The 23057-nt window shown below is 35.8% G+C and overlaps 2 protein-coding genes across 10 annotated transcripts in view; both read right to left on the reverse strand.

Annotated features, from left to right (window-relative positions):
* Nucleotides 1-16884, reverse strand: part of RXFP1 (relaxin family peptide receptor 1) — a 96531-nt gene extending 79647 nt beyond the window's left edge. Inside the window, exon 1 of one of the 2 annotated variants that reach the window (XM_088163655.1) lies at nt 16741-16884. The gene's annotated coding sequence lies outside the window, so the exon portion shown is untranslated. The remainder of the gene's footprint in view (nt 1-16740) is intronic. The other variant, XM_088163656.1, reaches the window with a different exon arrangement.
* The window catches only part of TMEM144 (transmembrane protein 144), a 31549-nt gene continuing 14671 nt past the window's right edge, over nt 6180-23057 (reverse strand). For 7 of the 8 annotated variants that reach the window (XM_088163660.1, XM_088163661.1, XM_088163658.1 and 4 more), the window contains one exon: nt 18624-22817. In XM_088163660.1, coding sequence (XP_088019786.1) covers nt 22734-22817 — 84 coding nt within the window. In that variant the 3' untranslated portion in view covers nt 18624-22733. Of the gene's footprint in view, nt 16917-18623; nt 22818-23057 lie in introns of those variants that run through there. The other variant, XM_088163662.1, reaches the window with a different exon arrangement.

The raw sequence follows: 23057 nt of genomic DNA on the forward strand, positions 1-23057 counted from the left end.
AGATTTCTATGTGCAATGAACCAGTTATTTTTCCTTGCACAGTAAGATGATTAGGAAAGGGGTGGTATAACACCCTTGGAATACACTCTACCATTAACTTTCTGGGCATCTAGTCTCACAGCTTGGCAGCTCTGAAAAGAATTCAGCTGGTGCTTGCCTGTTGCTGGGCATGCACGGGAGTGTGCTTTCCAACAGCAGAGCAGTTCCCTGCCTGCCCTACTGATTCACCAAAAAGGCAAACACTTGCCACAGTCTTTCACTACTTCCAAACTGATTTTTTTTCTTTGCATCCATTGACAATTCGCCCTATGCAAAAGGTAATGTTTTATTTAAAATAATATCCCTGTACTCAAAAAATGACAATAGACAGCAATTTGAAAAACATAGAAATGTTTGCTTTATCCCCAGGCGTCTGACATTTTTAGCTCTTATTACTTAGATATTCTTCACATCCTTATTTTCCTGTAAGCGATTAACCTTTCAAAGCTCTAGAGAACAAATTGCTTGCTTCTGTTTAGAAGGAAGGGAATAAATAAAAAATAAATTTAAAAAAATCTATTTCTCATTGCTTTATTCCGGTTTTTTTGCCTTATTTCTCAATAGATATCTGCAATATTGTTAAACTTTTAGAATACTTTTTTTCCCCAAACTGTTCCACCATAGCTGTTCAAAATAGTGTATTTCTTTGCCATATCTATGACCAACTCACATGCTGTAAAGCAATACTGTTTTAATTGAGAACGGAAACATTTTCCATAGATTGCCCCTTCCCTGCATCACAAAATCTTTCTGTGGAAGCATTCACCAGTTTTTGATTTGTGGAATGCTAACTAGTGAAGTTTTAAGTAATGTACAGCAAATTTAAGCCTACTGTCAAGCAGTTACCTTTCATATTTGTCTTTGAAGAAGTCTGTAGACTCAAAGCTTTTGTCCACATCATATATTTCAGATCACAAACCACTATTTTTTTCCCCCTAAAATTAATTCCTTATATACTGGCAGGTGAAGAACAGAAGATTTTTATTCTGTTTGCTGAGTTTTTCCACAGTTTAGAAGACTACTTAAGAAGCTGGCAATCAGCACTCTCAGTGGTCTTCCAGTTTTGGCTTGTGGAGACTTGATGTGACTGTATCACTGAATTTTAGCTGTCCTCACTTTTAGAGCAGCCTTTCTGAAGCTTGTCATTGAATGAAGTAACTGGAATGGGATCAGAGCAGCCTTAAGCTAGACCTCTTATCAAAGAAATGAAAATAAAATTTGTAATTTCTCTCCTGTGTGAATCTGACTGGCTATTTATCTACCAAAAATGAAAATTCACTTGCAAAGAATAAAATTATATAGTCTCATAAAAAATCCAAACGTCATGCTATTTTCTAGCTACTGCAAGGCTCCCTTCAGGAGATACGCATTTTACTGTTGTGTTTGCAAAAAATAATTTGTCCTCTGCAGCAAAGCCCTTGAAATCAATAATGCTGCATAATTTTTTGTTGACATCCACAGAATTTGGGAATCAATCAAAGCCTAGCACAGTTTATATTATATTTTTCATCAGATTAAAAGGCAATAAAAAACCCTTTTCAGACGGATTTCCTGCAATTTTGATGCCTTCTCCTCCTTTACTTATTTAGGCATAACATGTCCTAGGAATCTCAGTCTAAGTCAAATCACTGTGTTTTTCTTTCATTAATGGTACATATCAAAAGTTGTTTAAAGCAGTCTTAGAAAGCACATTCTGGAAAACTCTGGCCCAACAGGAGCCAAAGTTTACTCTCAACCCATATTTTAGATTTCATACTATAGGATGAGTTGAATTAGTCCAGCACTGTTGCAAATAGTGAAGACATCACATATTCATAGCATATCCTGAGTTGTGAGGTACCTACACAAGGATCACTAAGTCCTACTCTTGGTCCTGAACAGGACAGCCCTAAAAACCACACCATGTGCCCTGAGAGTATTGTCCCAACACATCTGGAACTCTGTCAGGCTTGGTGCTGTGACTGCTTTCCTGGGGAGCTGTTCCAGTGTCCAGTCACCCTCAGGGTGAAGAACATTTTCCTAGTATCCAACTTAAATCTGCCCTGACACAGCTTGAGGCCATTCCCTTGGGTCCTGTCGCTGGTCCCTGTCACAGAGAAGAGATCAGTGCCTGCCCCTCCTGTGACCCTCATGAGGAAGCTGTACCTGCAGCGAGGTCTGCCCTACTCTTTTGCAGGCTGAACAGACCAAGTGTCCTCAGCCACTCCTCACATGGCATCTCCTCAAAACCCTTCACCATGGAGCCCTGAGGAACCTCACTGGTGACCACTCACCAGCCTAATGTTAGCTGTGTTAGCAATCATACAGGATTAGCATTCCCCACTTCTTTAAAACTATGAAAGAGCAATCTGCAAAATAAGTGTTGCACGACAAGCAGTACAAATGGAAAGCATCTTGGATAACTTCTGTTTAATTCGTTCTTCTCAAAGACTGTCCTCTTTGAGACAAGTTTTTTTTTCTATTTTATCTTTCTCAGGATTTAAATTCAGTAGAATCATAAGATTCAAGACTTAGAGTGGCTTTATAATTCATTACTATTAGCTGAATTCTCTTTTACTAAGATATAAGTTTTGTTTCTGCTTTTAAGGAAACATCATACCGGTCTAATAGCACTTCATTTCCCAACTTAAGTAGCTTTCATACTAAGAGCATTCTCAGCTTATAACCTGAAATATCGGATTTTTTCTTGAAGGAACAGTAGAAAGCCAAAAATGGTATTCAATAATTTTTGTTTATGGTAGGTGAACATCAAACAGTTTTCAAGTTCTTTGCACTATGTATGTAAAATATAGGAGGTTCCTAGCTGAATTTTAGGTGTGATGTTACAAGTGAAATAGCTCAGTCTTCCAACCAAATCATTAACATGATACTCTAAATAATACCTACCACTCATCAAATGGCTTGTGAAACCTCCTAGAGCTGAAGCTACAACCTGTTTGAAGGGGTATTTGTGAAAAACAGCCTTCCTAATTACAGCATTAGTCTAAAAAGTCTTAGCAGGGCATAGGTGTGGAGAAGAAACTTTGTGTCTGTCAGGTGCCTTATTTATAGCTATTCGTCTAATTGTCTCTACATGCGGGTGAGAATCTAATTAACTGTTTTGCAGCTGACAATAGAGAGAGTTTTATCCGTATGTTAAGGAACAGCTGCGTTGAGAAATAATCAATTGAAATAATCCCATGTCTTCTCAGAATTAATGTATTTTTCACCAATATGATACATTTGTAGTACAATGACTATTAAAGGAAAACTTGCACACAGAAAAATTTTGCAATAGACTATTTATATAAAGAAAATATGCTTAGATATTATTTCACTTTGCTTGTTAGGCTTTTCTTGTTCATAGTATCTTGCAGCTATCATAATTCAACAGCAATTACATCATAACATCTTGCTATGGAAAATGTTACGAGGTTATTTCACTAAAATGCAGAGTAGTTGAAAGCTGACTTTTTATAAAGGAGGAGGTCACCAACCTCAAAGTTGAAAATTCCTGTTATTGAGTTAAAAGTGCCAGAGAAAATTGTTACACTGGAAAAAAAAAACTGGCAGAGGGAAAGAAGGTACTTTGTAAGAGACATTTTAGAACAGAGACATGATCTTAACCAAATTCAGAATTCAGAAATGGCTTCTTTTAAAAATAATATACCAACAGCATCTCTTTAAAATAGTTGAGAGATCATAAGAAGCAACAAAAGAGCAAGCATTAGTAGAAATGTCCCTGTTTAGGGCAAATTAATTTAGTTAATGGTTCTATTTGTAATGGATATCAAATTGAATGTACTTTGCTAAAGGGAATTGAATAGGGATATCTAACTTGAAAGTGTTCAAAGTTTCTTGTAAAGGTTTCTGTGCAAATTTTCAAAAAGTTTCCAAGTTACTAGCTCTGAAAGAGAAAATTCATCCCAGAGAAAGGCAGCACACATTATCCTGCCTGTGTCTTGCTCCTCTGCTATTAGTTTGATCTTTGGCCTGCAGCCCCACTGCCCAGGTAAACTGGGGACTTGTGGCACTCGGTGGGAATTCCTACAGGGCCTTTTCAGTTGGGTGTGAACTGCAACCAGGAGCTCAGTACAGCTGATGCAAAGCAGCTCTCAAGTAATAATAACGTTCAGCAACACTTTTCTGAAACAAACCCAGTCATCCGGAGGTTCATGGATCCCAAATTATATCCTTTTAACATAGTTTTGATTAAAATTCCTACTTCTCAAATGTTCCGTGTTGTTCATTTCACCTTTTATTGAAAAGTAATGTCTCATGTACTTAGTGCTTGAACTATGCTGAAATGCATAGGATGCGTGATTAAAATGCATTTGAAGATTAATTAACTTTCTTTGAGGAATCAAACTGTGATTTAACAGTCTGCAACATTATCTTTAGTACAGTGATAAGACTTTTCAAAGCCAACTTTCTTTCAAAGGACCAAGAAAAAGCATTCCCTCTGTCCTTGTCCTTTTGTTGATAAAAGCTTTTTCACAGGCATCTCCTTTAAAGAAACAAATTTTTCTTTAAAAATATAAATATCAACAAGCCCAATGATAATAATGTTGGAAGGGAATTATCACAAATAAAAAAAATTGTAAGGTACGCTGAGGATAGCAAATAGAAATAAAAAAAATATATGGGGAAACATGCCTCTTGCTTAAATTGCTCATGATGAAATGTATTGTTCTGCCTGCACAGGGGTTTTTAAGGTTGAGAAATAGTATGCATTTGTATTCTTCAATGTTTTCAATTCAGTTGTGCTTTACCATGCGAGCATAGTCAGGTATGGAAGAAACAAAACACTCTTGGTATAAATGAGGGTGTATTAAAGAGAACACACTGTACCAATATGGTAAATGAGTTATGTGAGCTCTACTGAGAAAAATGCAGTTTTGCTGGTACAGCTTCTCAATTTTAAGGACTTCTGCTGATGTAATTCAACTGAACAAGCACCACAACACTTTGAACCCCACAGTAGTCTAATGCTGCTGTATTAACTTAGCTGTCAGTAAAGGAGAAATATTAAACTAATACAGGTTGCAGTGACCTGGACAAGCACCTCTGCCAACATTTGCTTTTTTCCTCTATTTTGCATTATAAAAATCCGCAAACAGCCTCATTATATATAATTCTGAGGTTTGAATTTCCCTCGTATTCTGGAAAAGTAACCCAAAGTTGTTGTACAATTTACTTTTTTTTTTGGTTCTTGCTTTCTGTATTCCTTTGCACAATTAAATTAAAATGTTCATGAAATATTTATTTCTTCAATTTAATTTTAAACAAACAAAGGAAAAAGATGGCAACACAGAAACTAATACAATGTGAATAATTGGGATCAAGAGCAAGTCACTTCTTTCCTTAGTAAACCACAACAAAACAATGATGTCACTGTGGTAACCAGAGAGAAACATTGGAACCGACCATCAGGAAACACAGGGCCTACTGAGCCATGACCCTTTCTCAGTGGAATTCTCTGAGAAGGGTTCACAGCTGCCCATTCCAGGCCAGTGTCTCTTTCTGTCCCCATCCACGGAAATAATCTCATCCTAATTAAATAATGTGAGACCTGCAAACACAGGCTTCTGATATGTTTCTTTTGCATTTTTCTGCTTTTTTTATTCTCTTGGACAGATTGCGGCAGAGAGTGAACACAGAAGGTTTAGGAGGCCCCAAATCTCACACATGAGAAATGTCTGCTAGCACTGGGTAGTACAAGGGCTGGCCAGGCCTTACCTGGGTCTTCTAACACTTGCATCCAGAACCGTGCACATAGTTTCCCATGTTCTCTAACCTATTTCCCTCATTTTGAAAACTTCCAAGATAATTAAGCAGATCAACCCTACAAGCAAAGCACGTCAATTACTTCATTTTATCCTTGTTGTCAAACACTCCTGCACACATGCACTGTTCTACTGCATTTTGACCAAACTGAGCAAATCCATTCTGCATTCATGACAGCTTCACACTGTTTCCTGGTGATTGCAGCAGAAAGCTCACTGAGGAGCATTTAGGGTAATCTAGGTTGGATCTAGAAGGTTAAAAAGATGTGGTAACATAAGAAAATCGCATACGGAATTTAGTTTACAAGAGGAAAGTCAGGAGAATGGTTTGAGAAGAATGTAGGATTTATGACAAGAAAGAAACTAGAAACAGGGTTGGTCAAATTGTCAAAACATTTTATTTTAATTTGAGAAAAAAAAAATCCATGAACATGCAGATTTTCCTACATCTGGCAAAATGCAGTGGTAGTCTGCTAATGTTATTAACTATTTCTGAATTTAATGCTAACACATTTTTGTTAATTCCCATTTTTAGCATCTGAAGAGATTATCACAAATAAAATAATCTGCTGTTACAAAAGTATGTGTTCACACTCTTTCTCTCTGAGAAGGCCTTAGTTTTCAAGATAAATAAACTGATATTTGAAGAACGTTGGAGCATAAGTTCAAGTTAAATCACCTGTTTGTAGTTCTTATTGGCAGCCCTCTGTTATATTGAGATTTATTCTACTTATTCAGCACTTTATGTTCACATTAAAGGTCTCTGTTCAGTATCTCTAGTTTTGTTCCTCTTCTCCAGTATGGTCCCAACATGTCTGCTACATAGAAGCATAGCTTCTGGTCCTGTTCTGCTTATTCATAGTGCATTAACTTATATAAACAAATTAGTAATGAATCGACTCATAACTGACATATAGAATCTATAAGAAGTTTTCTCTGAAAAATCTACAATCTCTATCTGTAGACTCAAGCATGATATTTTCACAGAACTGAAGTAAAGTCTTTAATATTGCTTGCAAGTTTAGCTTCCCAGTGGGCTACACTTCCTGGTGCAATGATTAAATAAAGTATCTTTCTGTCTCACAGAGTGAAATTAAGTACTGTGTTCTTTAGTCTAGTAAGTTGCACAAACATTTTATTAAACTGCCAATTCTACCAGCAGCATTTGAAATTAAATCATACATGCTTCCTAACTGCAACATATTATAGCAACAGTGGAAAAAATCTCTTTTTTAAAATGTTTGAACGGGTAGAATGAGTCTATTTAGTCTCCTGAAAATGCACCACATGGCTATGTAGTGGAAGAAGAGATCCCCAAAGACAGCAATTTAGAAATTACCTACTATGACAATTTGGGCTCAATTCCTCTTCATTTCAGTATGAGATTGTTTGTGGAAGGATGCATCAAAGAGGGTAAAAGAAGAATTATTTTGGGAGGATTCACTATCACTTCCTGCACATAAAATCTGTAGTTATATAGAGAGAACAATTTTAATACCTAGAATATTCACCCAGTGAAATAATGTTTACAGGCATATATTTTGCCAGGAGAAATAAGCAAGTCAATACCATGTTGAAGAAAGAAAGTTCTGCAGAAAGGGTCAAATAACCTACAAAGAAAGTTTTCTCCATTGCTGGCTCCTGACAGGACCCCCTTACAAACCCTGCTCCAGTGATGGAAGAGTTTAGAGCCCATGACTTTGTACATTCTAATGCAGCTCTGTAAATAACCTTGTCTGCAAATCATTTTGTGTCGCATAATATGGAATTTAAATTTAAGACAGGAATCAGACTTTAAATTTACAATTAAAAATCTAGGCTTGAATTATTTTCTACACCAGTTTTGTAAAGAATTTGTTTTCATTTATTATGGGGGAGCAGCTGCCTTATTTTTTGCATTAGAAGTTATTTTAGAGACCTGGGGAAAAAAACTGAAAGACATTTGTGTAACTCCAGTTTATGAATTTCTTAATATAATTTCATCTTAGCATCTAACAGTTTTATCAGAATACATTTCAACAGAAAACTAAAATCTAAGAAATTCCATCTATTAGAAAGGGAGTTTTCCAGAGCTCTCAAAAGAAATTAAGAAAATTCTATTGTATTTATGATGCAAACATATTAAAAGCACGAAAAATAATTTTTTTTAAACTGCAATGAAAAAATCGAATCTAGTCAGAGTTGTATCATCTTCCATCTTAGGAAATCTCTTTTTTTTTTCAATTTTCTAGTGATCCAAGGTACATCCAGAACAGTATTTGTAAAACAAATTCAAACACGTTGTTGTGAGACAGACACATATAATGGTCTAGGAGAATAAGATTATTGGTTCATTACTTATCTACCATAATGGAGATAAAGTTATTTCCCAGTTACCGTCCTGATGATATTAACACTTTTTTTTTTTTAAAATTCAATTGCATAAGCATATGAGCATTTCTAATTCTTCATGGATTCAAATAAATGCCTCCAAACCTCAGCTTCCTGTGTTTGTACTGAAGTAACCCGAAAGTTTTAAGTTTCAAATTGTAATTATCTCAGCAGTTCTACTTACTGCAAGGCACACTTTAACAATATGGAGCCTACCCAGAAGTAACTGTGATTCGTGCTTGTAGTGAATCACTCTGTAGATCAACAAACAAATATTGTTCAGATGTTAATTAGCCTGAGCACAAGGCGTAACAGAATCCCAGTTTGTGAGCTGTATTCAAACAGCCACAAACAAAAATTCACAGAATCCATTTCTGAAATGTGTCTAAATAAAGTGCAGTTCAGAGAGTGATGCATTGTGACAGGTGCTAGGGTAGAATGCTAAAGCTTATGCAGCTGGAAGACCCTAGAGTATATTCAAAAGACTATGCAGTAATGATGGCTGTGAATTAATTCTTAAATTTGAAGCCAAAGGCAATAATAATAATAATAATAACAATAATAATATCTAGCTATATAAATAAATTTGGCCATTTAAGCACAGCGATCAAACATTTTAAAATGTCACATCAGAAAACAATGTGATGTTCCAGGAATTTCTTCTTTGTGTTGGGAATAAGTAATCCTCCCCCTGTCATTCCACCTTAAGAAAAAGGTGGAATAAATAATAAATAACCTGTACAAAATATTTTGGAATTATTCATCCCTTCAAAACAAACACTTTCAAAGTACGAAATTGCATAAAAGCAATAAAATACCTGGCTACCTGGCTTTCTGTGTCACTTTTATGTTTCTAGACCACAGATAAGGTAGATTTGCATTAATATAAAACATTAGAGTTCTACTGTGAATTCTATTTACCTCAGAGAAGCTGTAACTGTTTACTTTAGTGGGGTAGTGGGTGATAAAATTAAAAAGACTACATTAGATCTTGAATAAGACTAAAATGTGCACAAAGAACATATCTTTATTTTTTGTTGTTTTAGATTGCAGATGATGTCTTATTTCCTTTTTTGAGTAGTTTTAGTGACAAAAATAGCTGAATATTCCTCACTGTGCCCTCATTATCATGCTTAAGAACACGATGCTCAGCCATCAACAAAGTCCTTTCAAAAGTGTATTCAACATCACTAAGCTGTCTTCCCTTTGTTACCACTTTTACCATTATTTGCTAATACACAGATCCAGGTGTAATACACCTAGAAAGAGTTGAATTTTGAGCTAGTTGTTTAGATTTACTGTTTTGATTTTACTGATTAAATGAAAGAGGGATTAGATAAGAATGATTCTGAGATGGACTTGCCCATGATTTGCAAAAATTTTGAATTTTGAATCTATATATGCCATTCTATATTCTTTTCAAGCCTTATAGCATAGCTATTCTATACCACAGCCTAAAATTCAAGCATTCCTTTAAAAAGAAATGAGTGAGACATATAATGTACTTATCTTTGTAATAATCATGATATGAATTATTCTTAGCAAATAATATTAGGGATACTGATCTTTATTCTCTTACTATAAAGACACAAGTACTTGTATATTTTGCAATAAAGGAACTTTTCATGTCAGAAACATCTGAAAAGTATAGAGCAATAAGAAAGTTTTGAATTTTGAGTGTGTATATAAGGATATTTTCTGATAGTCTAAAAATGGAACTTCATGTAGGGTGTAAATGAGAAAGTGAGGTAGGGCCAGAAGTAAAATAGAAACTGAAGGAAGTGTCCCCTAAACAGGATGATTTATTTGAAGTCTCTGAAAGAGACTATACCCATTCATTTTATATCCCTTCATTTAATTTATTTAAACCATGAGAGGAGAGGAAAGTCACCTCTTCTCAATGATTACATCCCAAATTGCCTTGACCTCTGAGCCTGCAACACTTTAAATTTTCCCAGGAAACGTCTCCTTTTTCCTGAATCATATAAGAAGGCCTATTTCACACATTTTCCTCTTTAAGACTTGCATTATGAGCTTTCATCATTAAAGTGCTGTTTCCTCAACACATGATTTTGCAACGATTTCCTATCAAACAATTAGTTAGAAGCTCAACATGCAACACTGTGTTTTAAAAGCCCTATTTGTACCACACACTTCTCCAGTGCATTTTTTGTCCTCCTAACCTCCTACATCTTCTTAAACGATCTTAGTCCAAACTCCATGCCTAGAAACAAAACCAAGCAAACAAAAAGATTAGCTCATGAAATAAGTGAATTTTGGTTGAAGATGAATGGAAGAGAAAATCAGAAATATGGATGTTTAAGCTCAGCAAGAATGCTGTTGTTCTGATAACTGCTCATGTTCCATTAATGAGAATCTGCTGAAGTCAAATTTTTCACTGTAAAAGGACTTTTAATTTACACGTATTTAAAATTCATGTTTTATATGGAAGTAAACAATTTGAAAGCCATTGAACTGGAAAATCCTGCAGAATAACACATCTGGCTATCTATGACTTGAAAAAGTTTAGAAGCAAGAGCCAGCAGCTTAACATACATATTTCTTGAGATGTTTTTTGGGTGAGAAAGGGTATGTAAAAGCTTAATAGTTAGACATCCTTCTTCTGATGGCATTTTGAGTTTTAGCACATATTTCACCTGGGAATGCCTTTTCTTTTGCAGGTGCCTCTCTTTTCTAAAGAAAAAATGTAAACAGTGTTCTCTTTCATGTGTTAGCTTTCATTTGTTTCAGTTTCTTCGCCAGCCAATAGCAGAAACAACAATAATTTTTTCTATTGGTTTTGAGTATGTTCTGTCTAAAAAAATTAAGAAGTTGGGATTTTTTTCTTTTTCTTCTTTTTCCCCCTGTGTTTCCAAGAAGGAAAATCAGTCAAAATCTTAAGATGCACTCTCAGTTCTGTCCAGGCAGTATGGATAAACACCTTATTAAGACAATATTGCTGATCTCCTAGACTCCAAGGTGAATGCCAGTGAACAGTTCCTCAGAGTAACAAGCATTTTTTTCCCCCCACTAAGTCTTGTCAAGATTTACCTAAAGTAATCATGGTATATTGCTCAGTTTTCATAATGTCAGACTATTTCCATGTGTTCTGATACTTGACCCTTTTGCACTGCTGTGAACCAGTTTTCCTTCAGGAAAAACATCCAAGAAGCAGAATTACCAGCCAGTGGTGGGAGTCCTACATACCTAAAATAATAAATACATACTATTTATAAAACCATAATAATGTGGAAATATTGTACTCATCTATAGCCTCTGTTATGCTTTGACGTAAGAATAATATTTGAATCTTCTGTGCTACAGTAACATTTTTCCTCCTATCACCATGACACTCTCCTAGTTGCAGCAGTATTTTGGAATAAGTTAAGCACAAAAATTTTTGTATCTCAAGATACCTTTTTCGATTTTGCTTTTTTTTTTTTTGACATATAATGAAAACAACTCGCTATATTTGCATTGAAGTTTAGGCATTTTAGGAGTTTTAGCAAATCTTTGTAGCACATGAATTTCCCTCCTACTTCTTCCCTTATTTTGATTCTTTGCTGTAAGGAGACATTCTGGTATGAAAAAAAAAAATGATACATAAATAATTTAAATGGGGGATTCTTTTATAGGCTAGAAGAAGTTTTATTCATACACACACACATACCTCCCCACGATGTCAAGTGCAAAAAAGCCCAAACTTAAACCCTTAAACTGAAGTTTCATAGCATGTTTGTATTTCTTCCCCAATATTTTGCAGATATCACCCATTCCAAGGCATTGATACTTCGATTCACTCTGATGGAAATGCAAAACCATCCACGAGCAACACTCCTTTCTCTACTTGTTTGACTTACTGATCACAGTGCTAAAGAGGAGAAAGTACTTCAGACTAATCATGCCTTCTGGTGAAGTATATAGAACTCTTCTGCAGAAGCATTTAAAAATGCACATATTGCTTTGGACTGTACCCAAAGTTTTCCTCTTCCTAGCTCTGAACAGTCCAAGCATAACTTCCTTAGGCTGGTTTTCTATCTTACTAGGAAAGCCAAAATATTTTTCTTTCTCAGTGTGATAAGGCACCCAGGATGTAAATCTGCAATGGTTGTTTGCCATAAGACATCTCTGATTTTACTTATTTTTGAGAAAATTGTATTAGAAATTTCTGCTCTTGACAACTGATAGTCCTGAATTTGTAATGCTATTATGCAGATTTTCACTGCTGTGAATTTTAATGTAGCAAAATAAGTTCATCTTCTTTATATATGTATATTTATGCTTCTGTAGAAATCTATATACACATCTTTACTTTTTCTCAGATCTTATTCCATAGAAAGATAAATAAAAATAGAAAATGAAAAAAAATGAAAAAAAAACCCCGAAACCGACCAAAAAAACCCCTGCTGATGTTTTGGATCATTCATATTAAACAACTGGACAGCTAAGCTCAGGTGACGACAATTTCTCTGAATCTTCAGAATTTGCAATTGTTAGGAAAAATTTATACTAAAAATATAGAATAAGTGTTGCAGGAGATAATCACATTTACTTGATCTTGCACAACATAGAAATTAGAAGAATTAAAGGGGAGTATAAGAAAGCAATGATAATGCTACGTAATCAGTGGGGCGTTTTCCTATCCATGTTTAAAATGGAAAAAACTGTTTAATTCTGATACCTGCTGCAACATGATAAAAATAAATCTCTTTAATATTTATCTCAGAAACAGGCAGTGATTCTAGGAGTAGCTAAGATTTTCTTTCCTCCCTTCTGTACAAGTCACTACTGCATAAGGGTGTGGTTACAGAGAGAGACAGATAATCCATCCTTTCTGCCTTGCAACTGCCCATGTTTACACCCACCAGTATGGCCAAAATAAGAACATTTTACTGAATAGTTCAAAGCATCCTGGCTACTAAGAGATATTTTTTATCATTTCCTGACCAAAGCACATTGATACTCCTTAAAATTACCTTGCCCTTGCTTCTTGTCAGTGAAGATGCTTTTGAGAATATCCTTTCTTAAGAAATTATTTTTGTTCCCCTTGCACTTCAATTCACAATGCATGTTGGACACACACATTTTGTCCACCTGACTCACTCCCCTGTCATGACTTCTACATCATAGCCACCCTTATTAAAGGCACACCATAGGACAGCTGCAATTCCATCCCCTGCTGAGCTCCTCACACAGCTCATTCAAATCCTGTTGTGAAACTTCTCCAGCTGAAGGACATCTTCTCAAATCTTATTTTAAAGTGGAATACAAGATAATGGAAAATAAGATAACCCCTTCAAACTGGCATCAATACAGTATACAGATGCATACTTCCTGTTTCCAGGTACTGGCTCTGGGCCTAGGCTTAAATATTTAAAAATATGAAAAACAGCTGAGTTTACATCACAAAAACAGCAGAAGTATTTTCTTCCCTGAAGCTATTTTTTAAAATTATAATGTTAGGAGAATTAAATGAGACACTGCCTTATCAATAAAATGACAGCATGATGCTCAGTTCAATACTATTTGTTAAGAGCTATACTTTAAACTGAAAGATTATTTTCCTAGTAGTACAGCATTTATTTCCCTCATGAAACTGACAGAAATATGACCTAACTATGGACTCCTATTTTTAGTTGCACACAAGGACATTTTTTCTGAATCAATTTGCTTCCAATAGTCATTCAAGTAGCCACAAGAAGACTATACCACTATTTTTCTTTTATGCTATGTCCTTTCTCTAATAGGTTCAAATATTATTAGCCAGCTTCAGTGCCTACAGGTTACAAAATGAAGACACAATGGAAACTTTTTCCAAGCCATGTTAATTTTGAGAACAAACACTCAGAGAAATAGTAGAATTATTACTTAAGTAACTAGGAAAGTACATTATGCTGCTGACACATTGCAGTGGTTGGGGAGACATACTGAAAGCATTCTCAGATAAAATTATACCAAGACTGCTCTTTTCAGCCTCCTTTACTTCACTGTATAAGGCTGGAAGAGACAGATTCCAAGTTGTTATCCAAGCAAAATTATGCTAAAACATACTACAGTCCCTAAATTAGAAGTATAATCAGTTCAATATGTGAAAGAGTTGCTGAAAGTCCCTTTAACTCAGATAATCAGAAACTGTTATTGTAACTTCATTGCTGCTTAATTTTATTACTGCACTGGAAAGATAATAATCTTTATCTTAATCTGTACTCCTCGAATTTCTGCCAGTCACATCTTAATTAAAAGCTCATTGTCCTTCTAGTGGAAGTCCTATATAAATATTCTGCTTATATTTCTCATCACAATAATTTCTACTAGCTTGTTCCTTCTGCTTTTCTCAATCATCTCTCTTTAACATTTTCTGTTTTACTATCTTCTGGAGTTTTGCCTTTTGACTTCCTCTTCTTTGTGCTTGTCATCACAATTAGCACAAATCATGGTGACAAAATTGGACAGAAGTTGAAGAAAAATTACAATCACCCCTAATCAAAAGTAGTGTTTATTCCATGGAGAAATTTCTTTGCTGTGCAGTGAGCAGCAGGACAGAAGCCACAGCAGATACAAACCAAACTAACAGTGTAACCTGTCACAGAGCTGGTACGGTCTGAACGATATCTGTCAGAAACAGCCTCTGCTTTGTGCAAAGTTCTGCATTAGAATGAATATTTCAAAGATTTTGCTGAAGTTATGAATTTTAATCTAATGGTCTTGGTCAATGTAAACAGATTTTAAATGATAAAGTTTAGGTTCTGTTTTAGGCATTGGATGTCAGTATTACCACGACATGTGCACTGTTTGGGAACATCCCAATAATGAGAGTTGTTGAAAAATTACACTGAAAAGGTGCTTATGTGCTTAACCTGGCCATGGAATTTATATGACCATCTTAATGAAATTAATATAATATGCTCTCTATATGTAGTAGAATAGCTGAAGTCTGGAAATACTGAACTTTGAATGATTATGTCTGGAACTAAAAAGTTTCTCTCATGAAATAGCTCTTTCTGGAAATCAGGTGGCCTAAAGGCTTGAGCCAGAGGTTCCACTCAGATCAGCTGTAGTGACTGATGGTCAGAAACAGCCTTACCTTTCACTAATTGCCTCAGAACCCATTTATAATACTAATGGGTACTAAATCTTCTGAGAGTAAGTTTCAAAACACTGATTATGCTTTCTTTGAAAAAGTCACTCTCTTTTGTCTTTCAAACTTCATTTCTATTAACTTTGTTGTGTGCTCAGTTTTTCTTGCACAACCCATAGTGACTAATCCTTATATGTTTCTTCTTATTAATGTATGGACATGTTATCACATTTTGGTTCTATAATTCAGGCTGTCTTGCACTACTTAAAGCAGGAATTATTCTGTAAAAGGGAATACTGTATTGTTTCTGCATGACTTTTAAAAATCCATTAAACATGTATTTCAGTGACTAGTAATTGAAATGATACACTGGCAGAATGATATTTCCCCACTTACTGTTTAATAATTTCAAACATGCTAGCATTTTTCAGCCACTGTTAATCACTGAATCAACATTTTCAAGTAGCTACTTGCAAAAACTCCCAGATCTTTTTTTAACTAAAAGGACCTAATTTAGAGTGTATCTCTACATGTCTACACACATATATTATATTTACCTTTAGCTATTTGCAGATACACATAACTTGGTCACTTTAATCTGTGGTATTCCTTGCAATATTTTGATGGTAGCCCTAAAATTTGATATTCTGACTAATTTTCCATCATTGCCATTAATCTGAAAGCTAACATTTCTAGCAACAGATAGACAGACATAACAAACTAATGTAAGACAGAGGTGAACAGCTTTGCTGAAGTGCATTATTCTTTCAAATTTTCAGAAGCAATTTGATGGCATGGCAGCTCTTTGCGCCTTCTAGCAACTCAGAAATCCATTTGCTGGAGTCTAACCACGCTCTTTTGGATTGTCCTCAAGAAAGAAATGCAAGAGGTCTCCAAATCCTGGTCAGGGCATATTTCATGGAGGCCCAGTAAACAAGATACTTTCTTGTGTTTTAAGTTGCAGTTATCACAATGACACTTCTTGAAGACTTAAAACTGAGACTACAAAACTTTGCACATCTCATACTTAAACAGCCCAGCCATCAACAGCAGACAATATTTAATATGCAATGTGTAAGGCATAGCTAATAAATAACAGATCATATGCAAAACTGTGTTTACAGCAGCCAGGATTCTGATTTTCTAGTAAAATCAAGATGTTATCTGTAAAGGCATGGAAATTATATTAAATAGGACAAGAAGCAAATAAATTTGCAAGCCTAGCAGGGCACAGTAAATTTACAGATGTTTGCAAAGCGCTTCAGATAAAAAAAAATTAAGCCAAATCTTCTCACCAAAGTAAAACAAAGAAGAAAATAAAGGGTTTTAGGAAAGAGCAGTTCTGTCCCAACAATCAGATAAAAAGTAGCAGGGACATGCTCTTAATGTTCTAGGTAAAAGTGCTATTCCCCACCCCCAGAATTTCCTCAGGTGACCTCTTCACAGTGATGAAAGTTAATGTAACTGATTTTTTACCCATAAGCTCACCTTCCTCACAATCCTATCCATTGGCTTCACTGCAATGTGTCTTTTAGTAGCAAACAGCTGGGTAGGGGCATAATCTTTAATCAACTTGATCCACATAATGAGAACAATGAGTGAAATCCAGATTCAGTAGTTGAAGTTTATTAATTCGTTCAGTCTAATTGGATTATCACTATTTCCTGTAAAAAAAGGAAATGCCAGGGACGTGAAAATTACCAAACAGAAGTATGAAAAGGTGTGATCTGCTGAAGAATAGCAGATATCACCAACCCCATACAGGAATACGTCTACACAGTTGAGCTTATCCTTCTTTTTGTGAAATTCTCTATTGCTTAATTGAATCAATTGTTGCCCACAAAGTTAAGAAAAAGAATCTATGTATCTAACTACAATCAATGTAATCAATGAAGAAGAAAAAAATGCAAGCATTTTACTTCAATGTCTGTAAAGTTAGAAGAGTATAAGCAGAAACTTTGTGGTGACTAGCCTCTTGAAAGTCAAGAAAACACAGTGTTATGTTGCAAGTCACAAGCTGCAAGTCCTTAATTTATTTGTAATAAATATCTTGTTCACATTACCAATTCCACAGGTGTTATGCTGCCAACTTCTAGAAACATCCAAACAAGGCCATTTTTTAATCACATAAAGCTTTAGTTAGATACAAATGCTACTTTTTGGATTTATGGACTACATTTCAACTACTTCACTCAAAAATGTTAGGCACAAACATCTGAAGCAGAAATTGATGATGAGGTCATGCATTCTCACTACAAGTACATCTGGAGGTAAGACAAGCCAACAGTCTGAACCATTTCCTTTGAACTTGAGGAGCACAGAATGCTTCAAGGAACACAAGCCATGATATGCTTTTATACAAGTTCCAACCTTTCAACTGTGCACAAAATCAACTGGAAAATAACCTGCAGAGTCAGAGCATCACCTGATGTGAAATACTGCTATCCAGTTAAAGACTAGATCAGCCCTCCTTCTTAGATGGTTCTGTGAAGTGCCTGTGGCCTTTGTATTCCCAGGGCTCTTCCTCGGCTCAAAGCTCAGGTATACAAATACAGGTGGGGAGCAGCTACCATTCTGAACAAGGGCTCCTCTCCACAGCCTCTATCCACAAATAGAAACATTTTTACCCTAATCCCTGAATGGCATCAATGAACAATGCCCTTTGAGGTTTGCCTACAGGCTCGGTGAGACTACCTCAGAGTGCTGTGACAGTTTCCCCTTGCTAACCAAGAGGTACAGAAAAATTGCTGCCACCAGTTCTCTCATTTTATTAAGTAGTGAGGTGAAAAACCACTCCCTCTCCACCTCTTCCCTGTTATGGCCCTGGAAGATGTGTGGCTTGTTTCCTAGTTCTGCAGGAAATGTTTTTAGAAGATCTGCAGCATGAAAAATGCTAAGAAGTAGGAAATAACTTGTGTATCTCAAGATATGCTTTATGCCAGTACCAGTCAATTGGTTCCAATACAAATACTAAAACCTGAGGTCATGCCAAGTTACTTGCACAAGGACTGCCTCAATCAATGATAACAGCAAGACTAATGCAGGTCTTGTTTCCTTTATTTCCTCTCTGAATTTAGAGCTTCAAACAGGCCCTTTGGAGCAGTACGAGACATAAGAACTGTTTGGTATTTACATTAAAAATTAAATATATTTTAGATTTTTTAAAATGTTGTATGATAAGCATGAAGAATATAAGAATCACTTCAGCAATTTAAATAAAATGCCCCATAGTCACTACCTACTAGCATTACATATAGCTAAAGGAAAATGTGATTCATTAGTCATTCAGTAATTATAGAATAGGGCATTAAATATCAGTTTTCTACTTGAAAACAAGGTCAAAATGAAAAGACACTAATTGTTAGCATGCATCATCTTAATTTTCACTTTATTTTCAGACCAGATGCAAGAAAGCTCAAGGATCAGGTCAGACAGTTAACACAGTATTTAATCAATCTTGAATATCTGTTGAAAAAGAAAATTATGATATAAAGAAAATATAAAATTTATCTAGGAATAATAAAGCACCAGTTTTCACTGTTTACTTTTGAAGATAGGAGCAATTGTATTTAAATTATTTTTCCAGGTACAATCATTTTTACTAAGAATATGAAGGAATAAAACTCCAGAAGGGCAGTGAGGCTCAAAATATCCATTGATAATAAACATAGGGAAAGGAATAAAGAGGTAAGAGAAATCTAAAAAAAGATGACACTGAGTTCCCTGGTTCACAAGACTGCTCAAAAATCTTAAGAAACTCTCAGTTTACCTATATTTTAATGGCTACTTTACCTCTAAGTATTACCAGAGAAGAATTCTTAAAGCATGCTCAAATATATTATTAAAAGTTGCTAAACAGGCATAAACAAATATTTGAAAGCTTAGTTTTCTCCAAGAGATGTGATTCTTCCATTTATACAAAAACATGTTGATATAAACAGAACCATGATAATTTATATTAGCTGTAGAATCTTCTCTTACTAAACTCAGTTACTGCCAGACTGTTTTGTACAAATAGCTCTATAAACATGCTGTTAATCCAGCACCCTCACATGAAAGAAGCAACAGTGTTATTTCTAACTGGAAACGTCAAGACCAAGAAAATCTCAGAAATGAGTGGAATATTTATACAAGATATTCCAAGTGAACATCACAAAAATGATTTTGGAATACCACATGGGATTTTTCACAGAAAAGTGCTGGAAGAGGTGAGATTTTTTTCTTGCAGTCAACAAGTCAAATCCAATAGGATAGCTTCTAAAAAACATTTTAATAACGGTCATACTTGAGCTGTCACAAGCAAGATTTTTAATTAGCACCCTGGCAGTCAACAATTAAGCCTGCACATTTGATAGCTTTACAACACTGACTGGAGAACTGCATCAGACTACAAACATTTATTTACGTGGCAATTGCTATGGACAGGAGCTCAGGTTTTTGGTTGGGTTTATTTTTTTTAATTTTTCAGAAAACCAGTGATCTTGTACAAAAACCAGGAAATGCAAAGGTGCTCCTAACCTGGAAGATTTAAATGCTTCCTGTAATTGTATCCAGTAGATGGATGCTATGCCCGTATTAAAAGTTAACTTAACAGCATCCCTCAAGAGAGAGAGCAGAGGCTGTAAGATCATCTATCCCAGGGGAGGCGTGGAGGATGGGGGAAAGGGAAAGCAGAGTCTGTAGTGCTGCCTCTCATAATCATGGAAATAATGGCAGCCACAGAACCACGTACTTTCTCCATACCTGAGCTGGGTCCATGTCTATTTGTGAAGAAGAAAAGCCTTCTGGTTACTGGTTTGGTTGGGATTTTTCCCTGTAGAAAATCTAATATCCCAAGCCTTTGAAATCGTGGCTGTTACAGAGATGATGAACAGAACATAAGATTTGTAACAACTCCCATACAGTTCAGCATGGAATATTGCATCCAAGTTTCTTTTCTTTATCTAGAAGTGACATTTCTTTACCTAAAGTGATCATAATTCTAGACACCATGAAACCCTTTATTTTCAAAACTGATAGCATGCCTGCACCTGTGTTGCTCCTGAGGCGGACCAGGCACAGGCAAGTGAGGCTGGAAAATCAGCACCCTCTGGCCATCCTCCATGCAGGGGCACTGGAACATCTCGCACTGGGCCCAGAGTGCCTGCCTGAAGAAGGAGGGACTTTTCTTGCAGAGCTCACTGCTCACTGGGAGTGCAGCTTCCCCCTGGCCAGGAGACAGGCTGAGGGGGCAACAGGGGCTGTGCAGGCTAGGGACCTGCCCCTGCTGCTGTCACCTGCTTGCCCAAGGCAGGTTATCCTGCCAGGGAGCAGGACTGAGACATTAGTAATTTATTACACATAAACTAGTGAAGAGTATGCACCTCATTGCGATATTAAAGCATATCTGTAAATCTGAGGAGCCTGAGGATATTGTATTTTGGTTTTGCCAATTCTTTGTCTATCAGCCACTTTCTGGCATGGACTATATTCCTGGAATAGTTAAGAAGGGAATCTTGAAGATTGTGATCTTTAAGAAATTAAACAGAACCAATGAAATTAATAAATGTCCCATTTAATTCAAGTTCTTTCAAAAACACAGTGAATATATTACTTTCCCTTGTCTGAGTCAATAGAATAATGGCTAGGTAAGTAATAGTCAAGCATCTTTCAGGGAGAAATTGTGCTTAACCCAGGTAGTGGACAGAAAAAATTACCAGTTTTCTGTTCAGTATCAGGTATTCAGTATCAGGGTAGAACACATCATGTACCTTGACTTGAACAGTTCTATCAGATGTTATGTAAAAGCTCCAAGAACGCAGTCTAAATAAAAGTACTGCAAGACACAGGGAAATTGTATTCGAAGGTTTATCAATTGCTCCCTAAAAAGTATTAGATACCAAAATGTAAATCATGCAGCATTTTCAATAATTATTTATTCAATAATTCAATAATTATTTATAGCAATTAGAGAGTACAGTTATTAAATTTAAAAGATGCAGATGACATCTGGCTGAAAAATGCTGCTGCGTTGTTGGAGGACAAGGTTAACATAGAGCTCAAAATTAGAGAAATGCCTTAGATGGGAAAAAAACTGTCATACACCAAGTTTTGACACCTAGGTAGGAATAAACAACACAAGATGGGGAAAAAGCAGGTTGAGTAACAGTTCTAAGATCAAATCTGGTGCAGAGCAGACAAAGAAAGGTGTAAAGGAGAAATTATGATTGCAATTTAAACACGTTAACCATATCAAGCCATGATGGCAAAAAGCTGTGATGTGTAACTATGAACAGAGCTTGCAAATTGCATGGGGAAGAACACCCATAATCTTACTGCTGTTCTTCTTGGTTTTTGAAAGACTGTAGCTTGATTGCCATGTTTTGGTATTCTACACAGACCTAGTCCACTTACTGAGAGAAGGCTTCAGGGAAACTTCATTGCAGCCTTCCAGAAGCTTAAGGTGATGTATAAAAAGGAGGGAGAGGGACTTTTTATACAGGCAGACAGTGGCAGGGCAAGCGGCAATGGTTTTACTCTGAGAGGCTGGGTTTAGATTAGATGTTAGCATGGAATTCTTTACTCAGATGATGGTGAAAGACTGAAATAGGCTGTCCAGAGAAGCTGCTGTTGCCTCATCTCTGGAAGTGATCCAGGTCTGGTTGGATGGGGCCCTCAGCAACCTGGTCTAGTGAATTGCATCCCTGTCCCTGGCAGAGGGGATGGACCTAGATGATCTTTAAGGTCCCTTCCAGCTAAACCATTCTATTAACAGGAAGACAAATTGCAAGTAAGTTACAAGCAAGGGAAGACTGCAGGAGCTGGAGTTGTCTAATGCACTGAAGAAAAGACTAAGAGGGGATTCAGACAACATGCTCTGCATATACTAGCTGCCACAAGTAAGAAAATAAACAGCCTCTGTTAGTGGTGGTTATGAAAAATTTATTTTCCAGAGCCCATTTTACTCTATTTCCTTCACAAGTCTGAAGTGATTGGAAGATAACATTTTTATGTAAACTAATTTTGAAGAATAATGCTTCTAAATAAAAGGTTTGTTATCTTCATGTGTATCACTTTCATAAGGAATATTTCAAGATGTATCTTATAATTAAATCAGTAAATGTTTCAATATACAAATCAGCTTGCAAACACAAACAGTATTAGAGACTAAAATTAAAATCACTATCCACCATCACAGCAGTAAACTGCAATTTCTGATGACATGAAGCACCTGAATGAAAAAAACCTAATAATTAGTAATAATAAAATCATTTAGGGTTGATGAATAAAGTCCTTTGATTTTCTTACTATACCAAGAAAAATTAAAACAAATATTCCTAGATTTTCTTTCATGACAAATGTCTTCATTTTCCACTTGGCTGAAGCAAGTTAGGGGAAATGCTGGACATACATTTTGAAAATTATTATGTATTGTGATCTACCAACATTGCCGCTCTATTTGCGTTAAACGCTAGCACCACCTACTGGTCCAGAAGGTCCTTTCAAACTTTAGAAAAAGCTGTAGAAAGTGATCCCGCCAAAATGATGCAGAACGATACTGACAGTAAAACGTAGTTTTTCAGTCCCTGTACAGGGAAAAGAAGACAAAAAGGAAAACATCACCTTGTCATTATTGATACAACTTGAAATAAAAAGTAGAACAAAGTAGAAAGTCTCATTTAGGCAGAGATTATATGGAAAGAATGAAAGGCTTAGAGAGTTACAAAGATTTGGATAATGAACATTATGATCTTCGACTGTGATGCAGCACTAATCTGCAGTGGGAGACACAGGACTTCTAGTTCTAGATCCAAGCATGTCTGATG

The sequence above is a fragment of the Sturnus vulgaris genome, chromosome 4, assembly GCF_052056855.1.
Source record: "Sturnus vulgaris isolate bStuVul1 chromosome 4, bStuVul1.hap1, whole genome shotgun sequence".
Lineage (NCBI taxonomy): Eukaryota > Metazoa > Chordata > Aves > Passeriformes > Sturnidae > Sturnus > Sturnus vulgaris.